The sequence below is a fragment of the Narcine bancroftii genome, chromosome 2 (assembly GCF_036971445.1).
Source record: "Narcine bancroftii isolate sNarBan1 chromosome 2, sNarBan1.hap1, whole genome shotgun sequence".
Classification (NCBI taxonomy): domain Eukaryota; kingdom Metazoa; phylum Chordata; class Chondrichthyes; order Torpediniformes; family Narcinidae; genus Narcine; species Narcine bancroftii.
In genome coordinates this window covers 314,434,079-314,460,381 of record NC_091470.1, presented here as the reverse complement: position 1 = coordinate 314,460,381, position 26,303 = coordinate 314,434,079, and the positions used below count along the sequence as shown (strand labels likewise).

Below are 26,303 nucleotides of genomic sequence, written 5' to 3'. Positions count from 1 at the left end.
AAAACGTGCTAGTCTGCAGGATTAAAGAGGGACAACCTGTACAATGTTGGTAAATGCAAGATCATCCTTCTTGGAACAAAATTTGTAGATCAGTTTATTAATAAAATTATGAAAGATCACATCATATTGATGTGCAAAGGGACTTAGGAGTCCATGAATTGCAAAATGTTGGTTTGCAGGTGAAACAGGTCAAGAGGCAAATAGAACATTGGCCTTTATTGCTAGAGGGATTGAATTTAAGAGCACCGAGGTTCTTCTGCAACTGCACAGGATACTAGTGAGGACACCACCTGTGATACTACTTGAAGTTATGGCCTCCTTACTTGAGAAAAAGTTTACCAGTTTTGGAGGCACTGTGGAACAGGTTGATTCCAGAGATGAAGGGGTTAGCCTCTGAGGTGAGATTGAGTTGCTTTGCGACTATACTCACTGGAATTCAGAAGAATGAGAGAGGTCATAATGCAAACAAAAAATTATGAAAAGAATAGATAGAGGCAGTAAGGTTGTTTCCACTCATAAGTGTGACTAGATTCGGGAAAGCAGATTTAGGATGAAGGAACTGCTTTACCCAACAGTCTCTGTTTATGTTTTTGACTTCCAGCATCTGCAGTTTTCTTTTTGATTTTCACTAGGGAGACTTCTGTATTGTTATAGTGGGATACCCAATGTCCAATTAGATTTACTTAACCAAAATAATATTTTTGTTAAGTAAGTTCAAATTTGGAAATAAAATCAAAAGATCAAAGATCTGTTGGTAGACGCATATTATAGTCCCTGAGATCATGGTGCATGATTAACCTCTTCCTTTGAATGCAATGCAAGTTGCACAGCAACTTAACATTGCTGGTCATTGAAATTATTTTGGTGTTCAGCCAATGCAAACCACACTGTTGATTGGCTGAGCCGATCTTCAGGAAACCAGTGTGGTCTATGGCTAACGCAAGTTAAAACTAGACAGCAAATTATAAAAGTGAGCCTGCATCTCTTAAAGGGGTGATGCATTTTAGATGGATCAGTTGCCAAGTCTTCTACTGATGAGTCTAATCTGGAAACACCAAAAAATGTCTGAGAGAGTAAACTGCAGGGTTTTCAGACATCACACTGGAAGTTTTGCACAATGGACTAAAGGCATCACAATGGGGCCTGGATGTCAAGTACTGAATCACATGAATCGATCTGTATGGTCAAGAACTGTTTCTTCCAGGTTCTACAATAGAATAGATCCATAGAATTACATAATTTACAGCACAAAACAGTCCATTTGGCCCAAGCTCTCTTTGCTGGTGTTTATACTTCATTTAAACCTCTAGTTTTTCCTCAACAAAATTTGACGCATAACATTATATTCTTTTGATTATGTGTTTGACCAGCCACCCTTATATACATTTACACTATTCACTTCGAATTTTCCAAAGAGTAAAGGGTTCCACGCTCTTTGAAATGACATTTCTGCTAAATTCACTCTTAACTTTTTCATTTGCTAATTACTCTATATTAATGGCAAATAGAAACATTCTCTCTCCATCTCCTCTACCAAATGTCTTTAATTAAAAAAATTATATTGGATTACACGTTAAATTTTGTTTGTTAAGAGGAAAGAGATCCAGTGTATTCATCCTCTCTAAACACTTTCATCCTAGGTAATGGTTTTTGCACTCTCTCCACCTGAACTGTACGTGGTACTTCAAGTGTAGTCTAACAAAATTGTGATGCAGATACAAATTAAATCCCAGCATATAGTTTGCTTTTAATATGGGTTTGCTAATCTGTGGCACAACCTTAGTGATTTATGTGCAGTATGTGTAGTGCAAGGTCACCTTTTTCGCTCTACTCCATATAAATTTTAACCTTCCTATTCATACATGGCATTTCTATACTTCCTACCAAAATATATTTGTCTTAAACTTCATTTGCCCATTTGAAAAGTTTATTGTTATCCTGTAATTTGTTGCAGTCTTTCTCAGTATTGATTCAAAATCCACCCCCACCCCCCATTTGTTTCTCCTGCAAATTCACAAGTTTTGTTTATGACTCCATATTCCAAATAATTTATGCAAATTTTGATTGGCAGCCTTCTCAGCATTGATCCTTGGGGAATTCCAATATTCCCCCCTCCCCCCTTCTCATTCTGCATAGCTACTCCTTGCTCCAGCAATATGTCATCTTACCTGACAATAGCTATTAATGCATTAATGCATAATGCATTAATTGACCTTATATTTTATTGTAATCTAATAATCTATATATCCTACATGGCTGTATCAATGTTAGAGATATCCTGTTAGTCTGTTTGCAGAAGAACCCTTCCCACAATGCCAAGTATTTTGTGACAAATACATTTAAATTTAAACATTCAAAGATCACATTCTGGTACCAATTGACTGCAAAAATGAGGACCAACATGCAAGCACGTTGAGTTTTTCTTCTGTGGATATATTGGAAGTGGATTTTGTAACCACTAAAACATTCCCCTTTTGTCACCAAACTAACTTTAAATTGTTTTGCTGGCTATATAATAAAACAACATATCAGGGAACCAACTTGAAATATGAAAGGATTGAGGAGTTCGTCTACTATAACTAATTTCTTTTTTGAATCTTTTTGATATATTTTATCCCAGCAATGTGTCAAAGAGTCTATATCAGATGGATTCAGAGCTAGAATCTCCAAAACAGGTTGCACATCTTAAATCTAATTATCTGAAAGCAAAATTGTCCAAAAACAAGATATTTTTGAAAGTATTCAATTTTATATTTATTTAAATTATTGTCCAAATGCTGGGAAGGTTCAGTTTGGTGAAAGTGTTTGATGTACTAGGTTAGTTATTGGCTTTAGTACTGCACTGTCTAGGCCTTGCTTTCTTGAGTTGACCTAAGTGACCATTGACCCTTCTTAGCCTGAACCACATGAACTCCACCACCTTCATAATTTCCTGTATTTTGTTCCATTGCTTTGATGTCATTGAGTACAGTACTACAAAAAGGAAGCAGTTAGTATTATCCATATCTAGGAAATAGAAATTACTACTGAAATTACACAAAGGCACAGTAGTGAGCTAAGTGAGGAGTGTGGCATGGATAACTACACCATTTATGGCAAGATCATGAATATTTATGCTGTAACTAATGATCAGAAATAAATAAATGAGAAAGTACATGTACAGAAAATCTCCCTGACCTTCAAATTCTTCCACCCACCCAGCCATCCCTCCTCCTCCTTGTTGCTGCTGTCCCCTCCCTCTTTTCCCACCTATCATCTCCTGCTTCTGCCACCCCCATTCCCCATCCACTCTTTTGTTCGGACACCTGCCAGCATTTTCTCATCCTTTGATGAAGGGCTCAAGCCCGAAACATTGGTTCTGTATTTTTGCCTTTGCTGCTTAAAGGACATGATTTACGCTGCTGAGCTTCTCCAGCATTTTATGTTTTTACTTCAACCATGGTGTCTACAGATTTCTATGATTTACTTCCGCAAATGGTGTTGGAGAGAATGTGAAAGAGAAAGGGTTGAGGCCATTGAATGGTCAATGTCAATTTAAAAAGACAATTGAATAGTATATTTCAAGTTAAAATTTGTTCATTACAATTAAAAGGTATCATGGAATAAGGCATTTTCAAGTGTGTGCAGATGAAGCTTCAGTGGATTTTGTTATTATTTGCAAATGAAAACTTTGCTACTGAATTACTCTATAATGCTAATGAAGTATCCCTTATTTTCCATTAGTTTTTAAAAAAATATTTACAACAGAATCAGATTCCAGTCATTTAAATCCATGAGTCCAAATTACACCCAAATGAACCTACAACCCTGAACATTTAGTGGGTGGGAGGAAACCAGAGCACCCGAAGGAAACCGATGCAGACATGAGAAGATGCAAATTTCTTATAGATAATGTTGTATTAGAACCCAGCCTGCTGCTGCTGTGAGAGCGCTATGCTAACTGTGCCACCCCAGGTACCATGGAAAACTTTCATAATTGCCAAAGAAAATGCATTGCATAAGTATAAATGAAGCAAAGAAATATTGAAGTTCATTGTGCTTAGCTAGGCAAGTATAACCCAATGTATTTGGGGGAAAAAAAACAATGTCCATAGTGTTATCTAGGAATAGGAATATTTCCTGTACTTTATTATACTTAGAAGAAAGCTTGGATAATCAGACAGGCTTGTTTGGATGGGCTTGAGAAGAAGGTTTTGCTCCTGAGTCTTGTCAGTTAGTTGAGGTTGATAAAAAGTGTTGTGTCATATCGTTAATATATGGTGCTCATCCTCTTGCGAAAGGCAATATGTTTGGCATACAGGTATATTTATCATTCAAATGGAAAACCCTTAGTACAGATAATAAACCAAGGATTTTTAAGGATATACAATGGAAGTTTAAATAAAAATTAACAAGGCATATGTTAATGCTATGAATTGAAACTGGAGGATAGAAGTTCAAAAAGGATTTTCAGAGAAGGATATACCACCTGGGCTGCTGAACAGGTATGGAACAAAATGATCGAAGGCACCCTGACTTAATGCTTGGAACACCCGATGACTGAAACTATGTTCCATTCTTATGATTTCGAAGGAGTTTACGAGTCAATAGAGAAGACAATGGTTTTGAAACTTAAAAGTTTGAAAAAAGGATTGCCTTCTGAAGTTTTACAGTGAATGGGGAAAAAAGCTAGTGAAAGGAAGAGCATAGACAATGATACACCCAAGGATACAGAAGAGGCATACCAGGATGTTCCCTGGTTTAGAGGTATGGGTTATGGGAAGAGATTGGACAAACAGGATCTTTTTGCCTCTGGGGCTGAGGAGACTATTGATAGTTTATAAAATCATGAGATGCATTAACAGGGTGGACCTGGGTAAAAATGTCACAAACTAGAAGACATGCAGTTAAGATGAATGAGAGGAAGCTTAGAGGAGATGTGCAAGGGATATATTTTAGACAGAGAGTGGGTGCTTGGGATGGGCTGCCAGGAGTAGTGGTGGAAGCAGATCCATAGTTTCAACTAAGAAGTTTCTAGATAGTTCCATGAATATGAAGGGGATGGAGGGATATCTATCAGGTGCAAGTAGCTGAATGTTAGTTTGAGTTGGACAATGTTTGGCACAGACACTTTGGGCAAAGGGCTGTTCCTTTGCTGTCCTGATCTATGTACTGTACCCGATTTCAACTTTAAGTGCAACAACCAAATATAAATAAGCCAACATCTTTCTTTGCAGGAAGAATATTTGGTAAATACAAAAAAAGTATCAAATTTCATGTAAAAACAGTCAAAAATCCATGAAAATTTGATTCCATAGTCTCAGTCTCAAGCGTACCTGATTGTGGATGTGGGACTCCTATTAACATAATTCCACCTCCTCAAAATGTGTTAACTATTGGATTGTTGGTAAACTTTTCTCTGTTTTGAAGTAATGAAAGGAGGTAGCTATTGGAAACTAAAAGTAGATCAGGCAGTTAGCACACCCTTCAAATCTAATAATGGCCCAGATATCCCCATAAAGGCTGTTACACCCAAACTTCTCCCTCAGTACCTGCCTTGGAACCGGGCCAGCAACATGCAAGCTGACCTGACACTTTAAGGTGATTAAAGCCTATTAATCAGGATTCTCTGTCTGATTGTGGTTGATTGGTAGTACAATTTAATCACCTTAATTTTAGACCATAGACAAGGTAGTACGGCTGGATAAATTAGACACCTACCCTAAGGATCCAGAGGCCTCGACTAAATTCAATCAGTAGGTGTACTGCCTCAATGCATTTATGAGGTGCCACGATGTGTGGAGTGAAGAAAATAAGAGGGAAGTGCTCTTTGCACAAGTTGGCCGCCGAGTTTTCCGAGTGATAAGAGACTACACTACTTACTTTGAAGCAATGGAGTTCCTGCAGAAACAGTATGGGGCCCCGACAAACATCATATATGCACGATTGCTCCTGGGCAGCTGCAAACAAGTACCAGGTGAGTCGATTGACGAGTTTATGCAGGTACTATGACAGTTGGGGGAGCCTGTGACTACTGAGAAGTGTCTGCAGCTGCCCACCTCAAAGGCCTAATAAGGAGCATGTGTGTGATCAGGCTAAGCTCCGACTACATCAGATAGAGACACCTGGGAAAGGGTGATCGGAGCCTGCAGGAAGTAGTGGACTTGGCTAAATTGCTGGAGACAGCGCAACAAAGCGCTGAAGTATTCACTTCAGGCAATGTGGCCACCGCATGGGGGATGTTGGCACTGCTATCTTGGGGTACAGGGTCCCACGTCACTGCCGCCGCCATCAAGCACCAGCAGTGCTCTGTGGGCATGGGAAGCACCCCCGGAAGAGCTGCCCAGCCCAAAGTGCCACATACTTCACTTGCGAGAAGAAACAGCACACGTGAAAGTTTGTAGGTCCTAACCTTCCCCCAGCAGCAGTGCCGTGTGGCCAACAGCTGCCACCATCTTGGACCACCCCATTCCGGCTTCACCTTAGGTATCCTTTCCGGTAGCTGGAGATGGATTGACAGGGCCCTGGGGACAACAAGCAGGGGTGGCTCCACTTCCAGCAGCAAGGGACAGCACCACATGTGCAACATGGGGACAGCCATCTTGGCGAGTGCCCCGAACCAACACAGAAGTGACTCAGACAGCAACAAGACACTCACCTCCATTGTCCTCAACCAAGACAGCCCACACCAACTGGCCAAAGCCATGATGGGCGTCGAGGTAAATGGATATCCTACAAACTGTTTATTTGACACAGGAAGCATCAAGAGATTCATTCACCTGAGTACTATTCAGCAATACCCCCTCATTGTAACACCGATGCAATGCAAGGTCTCCTTGACCTCCCAATGCCACTTGGCCGATATCAGTGGGAGCTGCACAGTAACGCTGACTGTGCAGAGCACAGAGTACAGTAACTTTAAGTTCCTGATCATGCCACACCCCTGCGCACTGGTCATACTGGGACTAGACATCAGGGAGTTAACACATAATTGCCTGGTCGGCACCGAGTGCAAACCCCAATTCTACCAGCTAGACAAAATCCACATTGTCAAAGCCACTCACCCTTTGAGCAGCTGAGCATGGACCTCTCCCATCCACCAACAGGAATGTATATTTCCTTAACATAGTGGATGATTACTCCCACTTCTCCTTCACCATCCCCTGCCTGGATATGGCCACAGCCATGGTCATAAAAGTGCTATGTAAAATCTTTACTCTGTTCGGGTACCCCTGTTATATCTACAGTGACCAGGGATCCTCCTTTATGAGCAAGGAGCTGTGCCAGTCCCTGTTGGCCAAGGGCATAGCCACAAGGGAATGGGCAGGTAGAGAGGGACAATGCCACTATTTCGAGGGCGGTTCCCTTAGCCCTTAAATTGAAAGGACTGTCCACCTCCCAGTGGCAAGGCATCTTCCCTGATGTGTTCCATGTTACTAGGTACTTTCTCTGTACAGCCACGAATGCAACACTGCATGAAAGGTTTTTTTCCTTCCCCAGGAAATTGGCATCCAAAACAACACTACCATTTTGGCTGATGAACCCTGGGCTGCTGCTGCTCCAAAAGTACACCAGACACCACAAAAGTGACCCTCTGGTCGAGAAGGTTCACCTCCTCAACGCCAATCCCAAATACACCTACGTGGAGTATCAGGATGCTCAACAGGACACCATCTCCATTTGGGACCTGGTGCATGCAGGAGACTCCTTGACCGAATGGCCAATCACCTCCCCCGGTAATCCTGACCAACCAGCCCCACTATTGGTGCCTGAATTTGCGCCTCAAACTCCAACAAACCCGAACAGCACCCCGGTACCACCACCCCCCCCCCCCCACCACAGCCACCAGAGGCACCACCTGTTGCACAAGACACTACCCAGGAACTGACAGCTGTGCCACAGCAGACCCTGTGACGGTCGCAGCAACAGACAAGACCACCGGATAGGCTGAATCTGTAAGGGAATTTGAAGCATCGCTAAGTTGCAATGAACACTAAACCACACCACTCCACCGGACTTGATTTAAAAAGGAAGGGGTGAATGTGGTGCTACTTATATGTATATACGTACTGCTTGGGCTGACCTGCCCCCTGAACCTGTGACTCCTCCCTCCCAGATATCCCTATAAAGGCTGTTATGCCCAAACCCCTCCCTCAGTACCTGCCTTGAAACTGGGCCAGCAACATGCAAGCTGTCCTGACACTTTAAGGTGATGAAAGCCTATTAATCACAATTCGCTGTCTGATTGTGGTTGATTGGTAGTACACAGGGATTTAATGTCATATAGTCTTAGTGTGTTCTCCATAAATTAATTTTGACCACTTTTATCTAATAGTGACCATGTAGGTGAGGGTGACATCAGGGTGTTGTCGTTTAAATGAATTGTCAGAGCGTGTTTAATGCTGCATGAAGAGGAGGCTTGTTCTGAAAATTTAGGTGTGTGTTTAAATAGAAAATTCAATAATGGCATGCCAGACAGGAAATAGGGAGCTGATGTAGCTAAGTATTTCTTAGTTGGAACAGGAATGGAATTCGTATACAGCAGGTTCACTACAAGGTCCACATTTGTTTTTGATATTAATTGATGAATGGACCTGGCAGTTCACTGCAAAATCTGGTAAATCTATTTCTTTGATTGCCTCATAAAAACTCTTCAGTTGCAAATATGACATACCAGATAAACTATATATAAATGTAGCAAGTGTTCTGGGACTATGGACAATCTGGCTCTGATACAGGATTACCAGTTTTCTAGATAGGACAAAAATAAAAAAAAAATTGCTCAGCAGGCCAGACAACGCCTGTGGAAAGAAGCATTTTTCGTGTTTCAGGTCAAAGTCCCTTCATAAAATGGTGCTTGACTTGTTGGGTGTTCCTAATAATTTCTGCTTTTATTTCAGAATTCCAGCATCAGGAGTTTTTTTTTCCTCCCCTGCTACAGAGCGCAAAACTTATTCTGAACATCCTGTGAGCATTTTGGAATGTTTAACTATATCAGAATTGATGACTAAATAAAACTTGCTGAAGAGCGAAAGACATAACTGTATGAAGTTCAGGTCAATTACACTGCCCATGAAGATGTTAACAAGCTTCAGAGCATGGCCATGAGAATGATCCTTAGTCTGAGGGACTAATTTATAAGAAAAAATAACATTGAGAAAGAATGTCACAAACTTGAAAAGAACGATTGGAAGATTATGTCATGGAAACAGTTTTTAACTGTTGAAATTGCAAATCAGACTAATTCTTCAAATTGGCATACCAAGGATATAGCAATAAGGAGCATTAAATATATATATAAAATATTTGGGAAATTACAAAATCAGGTGCATTAATTAGCTGCAGATCAAACCTTTGTTAATAGAGGATGAAGATTATTTAAAGCAATGAACAATTTATTAATCTAATTTGGAATACAGGAATCCAGTCTTTCTTCTGTCTATATTTGTTAATAACATGCTATCTTTTATTGCACTGATGAAGTAATTTGTTCTCACAGACGACTACAGTGAAGAAGAGGAGGTGCATTCAATGGGGTACAAGAGGTTTGGTGAGTTTTGATTTCCAATAGGGTTTTGCGAAATTAGTCACCGTCAGAAACCTTTGCTAATGAAATGAAAGTGCTTTGGCATGAAAATACATTTGATGTGGTATTAACAGAAGTAATTTTTGAGGTGTTTTTAAAAAAAACACTTACCCTAAGTACATTTGTTGTATGCTTTTGAAACTTAAACCAAATATTTCCAATGAAAAAAAAGATAATTTATATAACCATACCATATAACCACTTACAGCACAGAACAGGCCAGTTCGGCCCTACTAGTCCACACCGTAGCAAATCCCCACCCTCCTAGTCCCACTGACCAGCACCCGGTCCATATCTCTCTATTCCCCTCCTATCCATGTAATGATCCAGTCTTTCCTTAAATGTAACCAATGATCCCGCCTCGACCACGTCTGCCGGAAGCTCATTCCACATCCCCACCACCCTCTGCGTAAAGAAATTTCCCCTCATGTTCCCCTTATAATTTTCCCCCTTCAATCTTAAACCATGTCCTCTAATTTGAATCTCCCCCTTTCTTAATTGAAAAAGCCTATCCACATTTACTCTGTCTGTCCCTTTTAAAATCTTAAACACCTCTATCAAGTCCCCTCTCAATCTTCTACGCTCCAGAGAAAAAAGCCCCAGTCTGCACAACCTTTCCCTGTAACTCAGACCCTGAAATCCTGTCAACATTCTCGTGAACCTTCTCTGCACTCTCTCTATTTTGTTTATATCTTTCCTATAATTTGGTGACCAAAACTGTACACAGTACTCCAAATTTGGCCTCACCAATGCCTTGTACAATTTCATCATAACCTCCCTACTCTTGAATTCAATACTCCGATTTATGAAGGCCAACATTCCAAATGCCTTCTTCACTCCGATTTATGAAGGCCAACATTCCAAATGCCTTCTTTTGAATTGTAATTTAAGGAACATTGAAAGTCAACAACTCTGAGACTGGTTCTGGGGTGAGACTATACTTCCAATTGGTAAACAAGTGGAAAGGATGAGTCTTACAATCCATATAGATTTCAGAAATCAGTTCACATATAAGAGAACACCTTTCTGCTTCTATTCTTTATCTCTCAATACCTAGTTAGATAAGCATTGATTTTCTGGAAAAATGTCATTAAATATCCTTATTATTAACAATATTTTAATGCAATGTGCTCTTGTATCCATTGAAACAGATTTCTTATTTTAATAGCTCCAATAAAGTCTGTAGTATTAATATTGTAATCACATTAAAACATTCATACAGTTTGTTACGGTGTCACATTGGAGATTGGGAAATAGCCTGTTTCTTGCTATTACTGTTTTGTTGGCTTGAATAAAGCAAGAAAATATCAGTGAACACAATAAAGTTAACAATCTACAGGGACTCCAGTAAACCTTTTGACAAGGTCCCACGTGTACAATTGGTCAAAAAGCTTTCAACCGATGGGAGTCGATACAAATTTGAAAGTTGGATTCAGCAGCCTATGGGATCCAGGGCAAATTTTAAAATTAGATCCAGAATTTGCTTGGCAATTGGAGACAAAGGGTGCTAGTGGAGGGCTGCTTTTGTGATTGGAAACCTACAACCAGTGGTATTTCACAGGCATCAGTATTTTGACCTTTATGTTTCTTATATATCAGGGATCCAGATGTAAACATAGGAGGTGCAATTAGTACATTTGTAGGCCACCCAAATTTTCGTGGTGTCATGGAAAGTGAGGAGTGTAGTCTTCGACTACAGCAAAAATTGATCAGCAGGTAGGTTGGGCGAGACAATGGCAGAAGGGATTTAATTCCAATAAGTGTGAAGTAATTCATTTTTGGAGGTCCAGTGAGAACTAGGATGTACACCATAGGGCTCCAGGAAATTTGGTGCATCCAAAATTCCCAAAAGGTAGCAATACAGAGATATGGTTTTCATATGCCTCAACAAGATACAGGAGTATGGAGTTCACAATGTAAATGCATAACATTGTGATTAGGCCACAGCTGGATTTTTTTTGTTGCATATTTTATTTATGATTTTCCAGTTTCGAACTCAAACAGTAATCAACATTATCAGTATCAACTTTAACATGGTCAGCATAGACAACAGTTTACAATTGTCCATTTTATACAGTTTCTGGAGAGTTCAAGCTCTTTTCATCTCTCTTCCTTCCCAACCCCTATATTCAACACTAAACATTTAAGTAATCTCAATTACACAGAACACGAAAGAGATTAACAACAAAGGGACATAACATAAGTCAGGATTTTGTGGGTTTGTCATGGCACAGCGGTCAGAGTCCAGGCTGTTTCATTTTACCTGGTCAGGACAAGTTGGACCCCCAGTGTCCCCCACCCCCCAATGGCTGAGGTGTAGGCAGGTAAGGCAGGGCGGCAAGACATGACAGTCTACCTATAGTCATGCTCACATGAAATTTAAATATGGTTGCCAAATTTTTTTTGAAAGTATTTTTTTTCCTCAAGTTGAAAGTGATTTTCTCCAGGGGAACACAGCTTTGCATTTCCAACGTGTGATGCTCAGGTAGTAGTCAAATTTCCAGGTAACCACTATACACTTCCTGGCCACTGTGATCATCACAAATTGAATATGGAATTTGGATAGCTTCATTGTTAGTCTTATGTCCATAATGTTTCCCAACAGGAACAACTCGGGATCTTGCGGGAATTCTTTGCCTATAATTTTTCCTAGGTCTTGACCTAGCCCTACCCAAAAGGGCCTCACCTTGGTACATGTCCAGGCTGCGTGCACAAAGCATCTAAACCATTGGTCCGATAATTCTGACTTAGATCTGTTCAATTTTTGTGGTGTCAGATACAGCTGGTGCAGAAAAATGCACTGCACTAGCCTGTATCGCGCATTGATGGTTATAGTCATGCTGGCCCGATACAGGTCAAGCCAACACCTCTCATCGATCATATTCTTAAGTCCGACTCCCACCTCTGTCTCAATTTACGAAGGCCTGGTTTGGGTCCTTCCGCTTGGAGCAGGAAATACATTGCCGAGATTTCCCTTTCGAATCACGGTCTCTATGTCGCTGCATTTTGGCGGGGCCATGGTTGGACCTAATTTGTCCTGTAAAAAAGATCTTATCTGAAGGTAGCAGTGGGATGTTTTGTTTGATAAACCAAAACATGTCTGAGTTGTTTGAATGACATAAGTTTCCCCTGCTCGTAACAGTCCTCCATGCACCTGGCACCATTCTGACCCAGGTGTCCAGGATCTTGATACCTACCATTAATGATATTAATCTATTCTGAGTCAGAGGTGTTTTTGGGGACAACCCCACTTTGATACCCAAACATTGGTTAATTTTATTCCAAATAATGACTATTTGTTTTAATATCGGGCTGCCTACTTTTCCAGATAACAATTTATTTATAAATAAAGTCCTCTGGCACCTTCTCACCCACCATGTGTAAGCCAATTTGTGCCCAGGATGGTATATCTCCTCCCTCAAAGTGAGGTGATGTATCTTGACTGGGCTGCCCAATAGTATTTCTTGAAATCTGGCATTTGTAATCCACCCAGACTATGATCCCAGGTCAATTTTTCCATAGAGACCCTGGCCACTTTTCCATTCCATAGAAATGTTCTTACCCATGAGAGCAAATTTTGGAAGAATCCCTGGGGCATCGCCATGGGCAGTGTCTGGAAGAGGTACTGAATTCTCAGCAACACACTCATCTTAATACAATTGACCCTGCCCACCAAGGTTATTGGCAGGGACATCCACTTATTTAAGTTCTCCTTGATTCTTTCAAGCAAGGGGGTATAATTCAACTTAGATAAATTATTCGTTACCTATTCTAATTCCTAGATATTTGATCCCGTATTGTGGCCATTTTAGATAGCTGTTTTGCTAGCATTGATTGTAGTCCCCCTTAATGAGTGGCATAATTTCACTCTTATTCCAATTAACCTCATAGCCAGAGATCTCCCCATAACCCTTCAGTGTAGAGTGCAGCCTGGACCACAAGCTTATCGGGTCTGTCAGATATATCAATACATCATCTGCAAATAAGTTGATTTTCTGTTCTTCCTGGCCTGCTCTAAAATATTTAATGTCTGAATCCTGGCGAATGGCTTCAGCTAATGGCTCCATGGCCAATAATGAATAGAGCTGGAGACAGCGGGCATCCTTATCAACTTTATCTTGTCAGTGGGAATTCTGGAGAAATTTGTCCATTGATCACAACTTTAGCCTTGGGCACATGATACAGACCCTTATCCGATTTGTAAAAGTTAGCCCTAACCTCAGTTTTCCAGAACTTTGAATAAAATATCCCACTCTAGCCTGTCAAATGCCTTCTCTGTAGACGGCGGCCCCAGTCCGGGCACAGGGAGAGCAGCAGCGGCCCCGGCCCCGGTCCGGGCGAAGGGTAGACGGCGGCGGCCCCGATCCGGGCAGGAGCAAGGGGGAGACGGCGGCCCCAGTCCGGGCACAGGGAGAGCAGCAGCGGCCCCGGCCCCGGTCCGGGCGAAGGGTAAACGGCGGCGGCCCCGATACGGGCAGGAGCAAGGGGAGACGGCGGCCCCAGTCCGGGCACAGGGAGAGCAGCAGCGGCCCCGGCCCCGGTCCGGGCGAAGGGTAGACGGCGGCGGCCCCGATCCGGGCAGGAGCAAGGGGGAGACGGCGGCCCCGGCCTCGGTCAAGTGAGGCAGGCGGAGGCCCCGGTCCGGGCAGGGAGTGGGAGGCGGTGGCCCCAGTCCAGGCACAGGGTGAACTGCGGCGGCCTCGGCCCCGGTCCGGGCAGTATGGACCGACCTAGGAGGGGAGGCAGGCCCCTCCAGCCCGGGTAAGAAACCTGCATAGGAGAAGGCCACTCCGATATAAAACCTACGACCCAAGGACCTCGCTGCCACGTCCCAGCTTGCTTGGCCACGGCACACGAACCATGGGTGTAAAGGGTGGGGCCAGTACTGCGCGCACTGCACTCCACCTAAAAGCTCCTTTGCGCAGGCCCGAGGACAGGTCCACGTCCTCCCCCTTCACGTCCTCCCCCTCCACGTCCTCCCCCTCCACGTCCTCCCCCTCCACGTCCTCCCCCTCCACGTCCTCCCCCTCCACGTCCTCCCCCTCCACGTCCTCCCCCTCCACGTCCTCCCCCTCCACGTCCTCCCCCTCCACGTCCTCCCCCTCCACGTCCTCCCCCTCCACGTCCTCCCCCTCCACGTCCTCCCCCTCAAAAGATGCTCACAAACTCAAGCTAGCATGCTGGAACATCAGAACCATGCTAGACAAGACTGACAGCCACCGACCTGAACATCGGTCTGCCCTCATTGCACATGAACTCCTCAGACTTGACATCGACATAGCCGCTCTCAGTGAAGTCCGCCTGGCAGATGTAGGCAGCCTCCAAGAACGCGGCGTGGGCTACACACTCTACTGGTCTGGCAAGCCTTCGGATGAACGACGCCTATCTGGTGTAGGCTTCATGGTCAAGAGCTTCATTGCCTCCAAACTCGAAAACCTTCCGACAGGCCTCTCGGACCGAATCATGTCCATGCGACTCCCACTTCAAAACAAGCGTCACATCACCCTCATCAGTGTCTATGCTCCAACCCTCCAGGCGGAACCAGCAGAAAAGAACAAGTTCTACACCGACCTGCGCAACCTCATCCAACGTACCCCTACAGCCGACAAGGTTGTCATCCTGGGCGACTTCAACGCTCGTGTCGGCAAAGACTCAGAAACCTGGCCAGGAATCCTGGGCAAGCATGGCGTCGGCAAGTGCAACGACAATGGGCGCCTCCTGTTGGAGCTCTGCGCAGAACAGCGGCTTGTCATTACAAACACCCTTTTTCAGCAGAGGGACAGCCTTAAGACCACCTGGATGCATCCCCGATCCAAACACTGGCACCTCCTGGACTACATCCTGGTGCGAGAAAGTGACAAACAAGAAGGACACAACCATATGCATTATACTCAGTCTGCCAATATTATCTGTTGCCGGTCTCTTTTGCATGAACTCTGCTTGGTATTTGTTTATTAGTTTTGGCAAATATTTTGTCAATCTATTTGCCAAAGATTTGGGAAGTATCTTATAATCTGTATTTTAACAGTGAAATGCAGGGCAGCAATAGCAGATCTTTTTTTTAAAACTATCATCATAGTTATTGCTGTCAAAAAAGATTCTGGGAGGGTATGGGTCTCCATTGCCTGGTCCACCACCTCCATATAGAGGGTTATCAGTAAATCTTTAAATTCCTTATGGAACACAGGTGGAAACTCATCCTCCCTTGGAGACTTGTTAGTCTGCAGTGAGTTTAATGTTTTCCTTTTCTCTTCCTCTGTGAAGGGAAGATCTAGGCTATCCTGTTCTGGGTCCAAATTTGGAAGTTCTAATTTGGACAGGAACCCGCTGATTTTATCAGACCCACCCCCCAACCCCCTGTTAGCTCTGATTTGTGTAGACACCCGTAAAATTCCCTGAAGGTCTCATTGATCTCTTTTGGTTTATATGTGGTCCTGCTCTTCTCAGTTTGTATTGCATTGATCAACCTTGAGGCCTGTTCTGCTCTCAACTGTCAAGAGAGGATTTTATGGGCTCTTTCCCCCAATTCATAGTATTTTTGTTTTGACCATATTATGGCCTTCTCCATGATATATGTTTGAAGTGTATTATACTGTAGTGGTCATCTATGCTGATTTTTGATAATCCTTTTCTAAGTGAGTAATTTCTTGTTCCAATTCATCCACCTCCCTCATATTCTTTCTTCACTGTCTTGGTGTATCCAATTATCTGGCCTCTCAAATATGCTTTGAGGATATCCCATAGGAGGAATTTATCTGGAGTAGAGGTATGGTTGGCCTTGCAAAATATGTCTATCTGTGTTCTTATAAAATTGCAAAACTCTGGCTTCTTTAACAGCAACACATTAAGATGCCATCTGTATGTCGTATCTTGCTTATCTGGCATTTCTATGCTGTGTATGCAGCTTCCATGATCCTATCCTCTACATGGACTGAAGCCAGGAAAAGTCAATTCTAGAATAAGAGTCATGTTGTTTTGAGTAGAAGGCATAGTCCCTCTGCCTCAGATGTTTCCGCCTCCTCACGTCTATCAAATTCAGCTCCTTCATATAACCAATGGTAGCCATTGCCACCTTTGGTTTAGTTATTTTCTTTGTTGATTTATCTAAGACGGGATCCAGACAAAAATTAAAAACTCCCCCTATCAGGATTTCCTCCTTTCCTTCTGCCAATCTTAGGAAAGTGCTCTGTATGAACTTTTTGTCAAAGTTGCGGCCATATACATTTACTAGGGTCCAGGATTCTGAATATATCTGACAGTGCACCATTACAAATCTTCCCGTTTTGTCTATGGTCACATTCTGTACTCTCACTGGAGCACTATTCCCTATCAATATTGCCACCCCTGCCCCCCCTTGTGTGCGAGCTGAACGAAGAGGATATTAACTGATCCACCCAATCCCTTTTTAACTTTTGATGTTCCCGCTCCATTAAATGTGTTTCTTGGAGAAAATCCAAATCCACTCCCATTTTTAAAAAAAGTGTGCCAAGACTATTTTCCTCTTTATTTCCCTGTTCAAATGATTACTGTTAAAACTAATGTATTTTATGGTCTTGGCCATTTTTCAGACCCTCTTGGCCAGATCCATGTTCCCTCCATGCCTCCACCACCCTATGTCCATCCTCGCCCAACCTTATTCCTCCAGCTGTCCACTCCAGCCCAATGGACCCATGACAAACCCTGAGGAAATAAAATAGAGACAAGGGCCACAACCCCCTCCCCCCAAGGGATAAGTAAAAGAAAGAAGATTTGACAAAAGGGAGAAAAAAAAACATTTGAAGACAACATAAAATACCACCCTAAGCTTTACCCCCTTACCCATATACTTTCCCTTCCCATATCTAATTTCCTCTAACCCTTCCTCCCCTGATCTCTGGTAACTTTACCCTCTATATCATTATATCTCTAATGGTTGAATCTACTATTACTCTCTCGATATGCAACTCTTGTATACAACAAAATTCTTAACATTGTTAATTTAGCACTAAAGCTATATACATTATTTCTGACAGACCGGTAGCCACTTCTCAAACTCCTGGGCCTCTTTGGCTTTTGATAAGTATTTTCTTTCACCTCCTGACATTATGACTTTTAGGGTTGCCTAGTACCTAAGGACACATTCATACCCTTTCTGCTTAGCCATCCTTTTTATTGGCTTGAATTCTTTACTTTGCTTGAGGAGGGCTGGGTTTAAGTCTGGATAGAATAGAATTTTTTTTTCCCTCCAGCTCCATCGCCTGATTGCCACTGCCCTTAAAATTTTCTCACAATCTTGGTGATGCAGGTCTAAGCGTGGCTTTTGACCAGGGCCTGGGTGTGGGAAAGGGGTCCGAGTGGCCCTTCCAACCTTCACCAGAGCCCCCAATTTTTCATTTCCCAAGACTTCTGGGAGCCAATATTGGGAAAAAAAAAGCTACAAGATCTCTCTCCTCTCGGCCATCCAGCAACCCCACGATCTTGAAGGTATTCCTCCAGCTCTGATTTTCTAAGGTGTCAATCCTCTGCCGGAGGGATCCCCTTTCCGCCTCCAATGGGGTGACCTCAGTCTCTAATTTATTAATTCTGTCCTCATTATCACCAATTCTATCTTCTAGTTCAGGTACCCTTCCTGACAAACCAGTTAGAGCATTCTCCCTAATTCTCCTGTCTTTTCCTTTAAATCCCATTCTTATCATGGTATGTAGGATATTATGTAATGAGGGCTCCGTGCCCCCTCCCCCTCTTGTCCAACCAGCTTGCTGCCACAGTAGGTCCCAGGTCCTCCCTGTGATTCTCCCTCAACGCTGCCTCCTGTTCACTGTCAGCCTTGCTAGGGTTGCCACTGGAGCCATCTCCTGATGCAGGGCTGAGGTCTTCCGAATCTCCAGGTGAGTCGTTCCCACTGCCTGTCATACTGCACTCCCAGGCACACTTTGCTCATTGTCTTCAGGGGGGAGGGACACTATGCACTCCACTCTCTGAAGCTCAAATCCCTCTGCAGGCCCCTCATCTACCGATGCTCAGCTAGAGACCACACCGTCCTTCCTCTCTGGGTCGGTCTAACCTCCTGCTGTTGTCTTGGGTAAGCCTTGTTCATCCTTGGCGGGTTAGACCTCCGTCGACAGGGCCTCAGGCCTGGACTTGACATCACTATTTTGGCCTCCACGAGGCAGGCTCGATCAGGTGCCGACTGATCCTCCCATCTTGCTGGCTGCCTTCACTTGATTGATGCTATTCTTCCCTACTGTAGCAAGGTAGGGGCTTTTATTTATTCATTTTTGTCATTTTTGGTACTACTTTGGCTTTTGAACCGTTTTTTATTCTTCTGGTCTGGGAGCTCCTGGGGGTTGACGTCTTACTGCTTGTTCCTCAACACTTGACCTCACCCATGCTGGATTATTGTGTGCTTTGTTGGTCACGGCATAATGAGAAGATCATGATTGCACTGGAGAGAGCATGAATAAAATTTATCAGGATGCTGCCTGGGGTCTAACTGAAACAATTGCTCACTGATCCACTGCAATGTATTTTTATAATGATGTCTATCTGGTGGGTTGACATGATACCTTAACATCTAAGTAACTGATCAGCATGACCTTGCTACTGATCCATCCTAAAAAAGGCAAGGTGATTTTTAATTAGAATCATCATTTATTGAACAGTAATGGTCAATGCCTAAATATCTGTCTTTTCTTTTATGATCACATGTACAGAACCATATGTAAAGATAAAAACACTTATGTGCTGTGACTTGCAATTCATGATTGAAATCAATGCAGTTATAGTTCAGAGTAAATTTACTATTTTGCAAGGTGATGCTGACTTTGCCACAAAGAAATCCAATCCCCATGATGCCTGGAAAATGTAGGGGACTTTTGGAATGTGATGCATATGTTCATGTCATGATAATATGTTGGTACATTACTAACCTATTTATGAAAATGTTATTCTTGGCCTTCCTGGCTTTAGACTTGTGGAGTAAGTTTTCTGTCTTGTTACATTGCACCCTGCAGATGGCGAGAGCCTTTCATTTCAGTGATGGGCCAAACAAATGCACCAACTTTTTGTCAAAGTGTATACTGTCAGAGTAGCACCCATCCAAGCAAAAAGGAATTTAATCATATAAGCTGCGAGAACCCTTCTTGCAGATTGCTCTGCTAAACATTTTCTAATTAATCCTACTGAAATTGCTGCAGGGGATGCTCTGCTTTCGATACTTGCCGGATTAAATTTACTGAAAGACAGGAACATTTTTCCTCGAATGCTAATTCATTTAGTTTGCATCATATGTTAATAATGAATTTGTTTCCATATAAATTATACAATATGCATATGCATTGAAATTGTTACTTGCTGCTGGATAGGAACTTTGTTAGAAAAATGCACCTAAAAATCAATGAAAAACAACTACAATCGCGTACTTAAGTAAAAGTACAACTTGCCCATACCTCCTCCTTCACCACAGTCCGGGGCCCCAAATAGGCCTTCCAAGTGAAGCACCACTTCACTTGTGTATCTACAGGACTGATTTACTGCATTTGGTGCTCTCTTTGTGGCCTTCTCTACATCTGAGAGACTGGACACATACTGGGAGATCGCTTCGCTGAGCACCTTCTGTAGAGCTCGTCGAAAGAATCAAAGACTTGTTGATCCAAACCAAGGCTTTTATTAGCAAAAGACAGGAGCTCTTCACAGGTGGCCGACCAGTCCGGAATGATCCGACCTGGCTAGGGACACAACGCTTTAAGGCCCAGACAGTAGGCGTGGCTAAGCTCTCAGCCAATCGCTGTAAGCACAGTCATTACACTCTAGATACTGTAACTATATACATTGGTGATAGGTCTGTACTATCACACCTTCGCTATGTCCGCACCAGTGATAGAGACCTCCCAGTGGCCAATCCTTTCAGTTCTGCGTCACACTCCCATATTCATGGCCTCCTGTTCTATCCCACCAAGACCACCCATATATTAGAGGGACAACATCTGATTTTCTGTCTGGGTACTCTCCAGCTGGATGGCATCAACATCAACTTTTCCACTTTCTGCTAACTCTGCTCTCCCTTCTCCCATTCCCTTCCCCTTGGTCTCTTTCCCTCAGCTCTCCACCCCACTCACTCTCTATTCACCTTGCTTAATGCTGTGCCCTCCCGCACTCCCCTTCTCCACCTATTACCTCCAGCCTTTGGTACCATGCTACTCCTCCTACAACTTCCCCTTTCCTTTTTATTTGGACACCTGACGAAATTTTTCCACATCTTGATGAAGGGCTTAAAACATTGGTTATGTATTTTTTACCTTTTCTGTGTAAAAGACACTGTTTGACTTGCAGAATTTCTCCAGCATTGTGTTTTTATTTGTAACATTTTATTTATCATTTTAAATATATTTAACAATCAACAATCATACTAAATACAGAACATCAAGTGAACCCCTACCTCCAACTCCTCCGCTCTATACAAGTCCTATTAAACAAAGAAAGAACGAAGAAAAAGAAAAACAAAAAGAATCCCATTAACAGTGCGCACAGTAAAACAAACGGAAACACAATAATACCACAGTGTTAAAATCCTTAAAATCTACTGGCTCATCAGTAATGATCATAACCTTATGTTGGGGCCAGTGAGGTACCTATGTGCTCTAAATAAGGCTCCCAGATTTTTAGGAAGGTGTTATATCCCCTCCTGAGATTGTATGTGACCTTTTCAAGTGGGATCCAGCTATTCATCTCCGAAGACCATCTATCGATTGGTAGATGGGAGTCAGATTTCCATGTAACTGCTATGCACTTACTGGCCACAAATAAGCCAATTTCTGTGAATTTAATTTAAGAATTGGTTAGTGGTAAAGTTCCCCAGAAGACAAAGCTCTGGGTCTACTGGGAAGGTAGCTCCCGTGATCTTGATTAGGGTGTCACAGAGGTCATACCAGAAGGGCCTCACCTTTGTGCAAAGCCAGGTAGAACGTAAAAAGGAATCAACCTTTACACCACACCTCTGATAATTAAGGTTTATATTCCGGTGTAATTTCTATGGGGTGAGGTACAGTTCAGCATTGTGTTTTTACTACAATCATGTACTTACTTTGGCTTGGCTTCGCGGACGAAGATTTATGGAGGGGGTAAAAAGTCCACGTCAGCTGCAGGCTCGTTTGTGGCTGACCAGTCCGATGCGGGACAGGCAGACACGATTGCAGCGGTTGCAAGGGAAAATTGGTTGGTTGGGGTTGGGTGTTGGGTTTTTCCTCCTTTGCCTTTTGTCAGTGAGGTGGGCTCTGCGGTCTTCTTCAAAGGAGGCTGCTGCCCGCCAAACTGTGAGGCGCCAAGATGCACGGTTTGAGGCGTTATCAGCCCACTGGCGGTGGTCAATGTGGCAGGCACCAAGAGATTTCTTTAGGCAGTCCTTGTACCTTTTCTTTGGTGCACCTCTGTCACGGTGGCCAGTGGAGAGCTCGCCATATAATACGATCTTGGGAAGGCGATGGTCCTCCATTCTGGAGACGTGACCCATCCAGCGCAGCTGGATCTTCAGCAGCGTGGACTCGATGCTGTCGACCTCTGCCATCTCGAGTACCTCGACGTTAGGGGTGTGAGCGCTCCAATGGATGTTGAGGATGGAGCGGAGACAACGCTGGTGGAAGCGTTCTAGGAGCCGTAGGTGGTGCCGGTAGAGGACCCATGATTCGGAGCCGAACAGGAGTGTGGGTATGACAACGGCTCTGTATACGCTTATCTTTGTGAGGTTTTTCAGTTGGTTGTTTTGCCAGACTCTTTTGTGTAGTCTTCCAAAGGCGCTATTTGCCTTGGCGAGTCTGTTGTCTATCTCATTGTCGATCCTTGCATCTGATGAAATGGTGCAGCCGAGATAGGTAAACTGGTTGACCGTTTTGAGTTTTGTGTGCCCGATGGAGATGTGGGGGGGCTGGTAGTCATGGTGGGGAGCTGGCTGATGGAGGACCTCAGTTTTCTTCAGGCTCACTTCCAGGCCAAACATTTTGGCAGTTTCCGCAAAGCAGGACGTCAAGTGCTGAAGAGCTGGCTCTGAATGGGCAACTAAAGCGGCATCATCTGCAAAGAGTAGTTCACGGACAAGTTTCTCTTGTGTCTTGGTGTGAGCTTGCAGGCGCCTCAGATTGAAGAGACTGCCATCCGTGCGGTACCGGATGTAAACAGCGTCTTCATTGTTGGGGTCTTTCATGGCTTGGTTCAGCATCATGCTGAAGAAGATTGAAAAGAGGGTTGGTGCGAGAACACAGCCTTGCTTCACGCCATTGTTAATGGAGAAGGGTTCAGAGAGCTCATTGCTGTATCTGACCCGACCTTGTTGGTTTTCGTGCAGTTGGATAATCATGTTGAGGAACTTTGGGGGACATCCGATGCGCTCTAGTATTTGCCAAAGCCCTTTCCTGCTCACGGTGTCGAAGGCTTTGGTGAGGTCAACAAAGGTGATGTAGAGTCCTTTGTTTTGTTCTCTGCACTTTTCTTGGAGCTGTCTGAGGGCAAAGACCATGTCAGTGGTTCCTCTGTTTGCGCGAAAGCCGCACTGTGATTCTGGGAGAATATTCTCGGCGACACTAGGTATTATTCTATTTAGTAGAATCCTAGCGAAGATTTTGCCTGCAATGGAGAGCAACGTGATTCCCCTGTAGTTTGAGCAGTCTGATTTCTCGCCTTTGTTTGGACCCGAGGACAGGTCCACGTCCTCCCCCTCAACGTCCTCCCCCTCCACGTCCTCCCCCTCCACGTCCTCCCCCTCCACGTCCTCCCCCTCCACGTCCTCCCCCTCAAAAGATGCTCACAAACTCAAGCTAGCATGCTGGAACATCAGAACCATGCTAGACAAGACTGACAGCCACCGACCTGAACGTCGGTCTGCCCTCATTGCACATGAACTCCTCAGACTTGACATCGACATAGCCGCTCTCAGTGAAGTCCGCCTGGCAGATGTAGGCAGCCTCCAAGAACGCGGCGCGGGCTACACACTCTACTGGTCTGGCAAGCCTTCGGATGAACGACGCCTATCTGGTGTAGGCTTCATGGTCAAGAGCTTCATTGCCTCCAAACTCGAAAACCTTCCGACAGGCCTCTCGGACCGAATCATGTCCATGCGACTCCCACTTCAAAACAAGCGTCACATCACCCTCATCAGTGTCTATGCTCCAACCCTCCAGGCGGAACCAGCAGAAAAGAACAAGTTCTACACCGACCTGCGCAACCTCATCCAACGTACCCCTACAGCCGACAAGGTTGTCATCCTGGGCGACTTCAACGCTCGTGTCGGCAAAGACTCAGAAACCTGGCCAGGAATCCTGGGCAAGCATGGCGTCGGCAAGTGCAACGACAATGGGCGCCTCCTGTTGGAGCTCTGCGCAGAACAGCGGCTTGTCATTACAAACACCCTTTTTCAGCAGGGAGACAGCCTTAAGACTACCTGGATGCATCCCCGATCCAAACACTGGCACCTCCTGGACTACATCCTGGTGCGAGAAAGTGACAAACAAGATGTGCTCCACACCAGGGTCATGCCTAGCGCGGAATGCCACACTGACCACCGGCTGGTTCGCTGCAAGCTCAACCTTCACTTCAAGCCAAAGCCCAGGAACAATAAAGCCCCCAGAAAGAGGTTCAATGTTGGAAAACTGCAGTCAGACGAAGCGAGAGGAAACTTCCAGGCAAACCTCAAAGCAAAGCTTGACGATGCAACCCGCCTCACGGACCCGTCCCCTGAAACCCTCTGGGATCAGTTGAAGACTACCATACTGCAATCCACTGAAGAGGTACTGGGCTTCTCCTCCAGGAAAAACAAGGACTGGTTTGACGAAAACAGCCAGGAAATCCAGGAGCTGCTGGCAAAGAAGCGAGCTGCCCACCAGGCTCACCTTACAAAGCCGTCCTGTCCAGAGAAAAAACAAGCCTTCCGTCGCGCATGCTGCCATCTTCAGCGCAAACTCCGGGAGATCCAAAATGAGTGGTGGACTAGCCTCGCCAAACGAACACAGCTCAGCGCGGACATTGGCGACTTCAGGGGTTTCTACGAGGCTCTAAAGGCTGTGTACGGCCCCTCACCCCAAGTCCAAAGCCCGCTGCGCAGCTCAGACGGCAAAGTCCTCCTCAGCGACAAGATCTCCATCCTCAACCGATGGTCAGAACACTTCCAATCTCTTTTCAGTACCAACCGCTCAGTCCAAGATTCCGCCCTGCTCCAGCTCCCTCAACAGCCCCTAAGGCTAGAGCTGGATGAGGTTCCCACCCTGGATGAGACATATAAGGCAATCGAACAACTGAAAAGTGGCAAAGCAGCAGGTATGGATGGAATCCCCCCAGAAGTCTGGAAGGCTGGCGGCAAAACTCTGCATGCCAAACTGCATGAGTTTTTCAAGCTTTGTTGGGACCAAGGTAAACTGCCTCAGGATCTTCGTGATGCCACCATCATCACCCTGTACAAAAACTACAATCATGTACTTAATTGAATAAAAATGTAACTAAACATTAAGATAGATGATAAATAATCACAGTTATCCTTGTGCAAAAAAAAGTGATTTGCAATAATGCAGGCAATCTCTTTGAGGTGTCAGAGCAGTGCCTGATTAGTGTAACAAGGGGAGGTTTGAGAGCCTGATGCTATTGGATGGAAATTGTTCTTGAACCACAACGAGCTGGTCTTCAGGCTTCTGTACATTCTGCCCAAAGGTAGCAGTGAGAAGAGGATAAAAGCGTCCTTTATGATGTTGGCTGCCATACAGTAGGCACATTCAATGGATGGGAGGTCAGAACCTGCAATATAACCTGGCTATGTTTGTTACCTGCTAGTTCCTCTGCAATCCTCTATAATTGAATTCCCAAACAAGATTGTGATGCAACCTGTCAGTCCACTTTCCATAGTACACCTGCAGAAGTTTGATAGCGTATCTGACAACATGCCAAATTGCCTTAGATTCCTTGGAGAGTAGAGGTACTGGTGTGCCTTCTTCATGGTTGTTTCAATGTGCTGCATCCAGGAGAGGTCTTCTGAAAAATGGAGTCCCGTGAACTTGAAGGTTCCAACCCTCTCCTCCTATTTTAATGCTTTGGAATATAATGTACATGATCCCCCAAATTAGAATTAAGTACATGTAATTAAGCATCTTCATTTTATCTAAGGACCCTACTCCAGCATTTATGTTTGTAAGCTGATTTAGATAACGTTAGACTTCCATTCAACTTCTTCAAGTCTCCTCCAGAGACATAGTCTCTTGGAAGACTCTGCTACATTTGAAGAGTGTTTCCAATCCATGCCTTTTTATTCCATTTCTGGGATTCTATGCTGCCAACTTTTACCAAAGAGAAATCCTGTTATTGATATTTTTGTAATATTTCTAATGAAGAGTCTATGGTAAAATAATAGAAATTCCAAATAAGTTTCTATATTTCTGAACAGAGAGCCTGAGAAGAGTTTTTTTTGGAGACAACTAAAACAGTTATCCAGAAAACTCCTGCGGGTTTCTCAGCCCATTGCATAAATAGCTCAGTGAAACCATAGTATGCAACTGGTCTTATTTCCGATAATAATATTCATGCCAACATAGTGAAAGAATGTTGAAAATGTACACAAAAAGTTTAGCATTGATAAACCTAAAACTCTAAAGAATGCGATCTTTCAAAGAACCAAAATTATTAGAAATTGTGTGCAGAACAAATACTAGAAATTGATTAAAACATATCCATTGTAAATGAAAATCATTTCAATACCTTGGACTTTCTTTCTATATTCATTGCAGCTGTC

At 43.8% G+C, this 26,303-nt stretch overlaps 1 protein-coding gene across 2 annotated transcripts in view; it reads left to right on the top strand.

Moving 5' to 3' along the window:
* The window catches only part of colec12 (collectin sub-family member 12), a 214,465-nt gene that overhangs the window by 48,413 nt on the left and 139,749 nt on the right, over nt 1-26,303 (top strand). For both annotated transcript variants that reach the window (XM_069921713.1, XM_069921712.1), the window contains one exon: nt 9,479-9,529. In XM_069921713.1, the coding sequence (XP_069777814.1) occupies nt 9,511-9,529 (19 nt within the window). In that variant the 5' untranslated portion in view covers nt 9,479-9,510. The remainder of the gene's footprint in view (nt 1-9,478; nt 9,530-26,303) is intronic.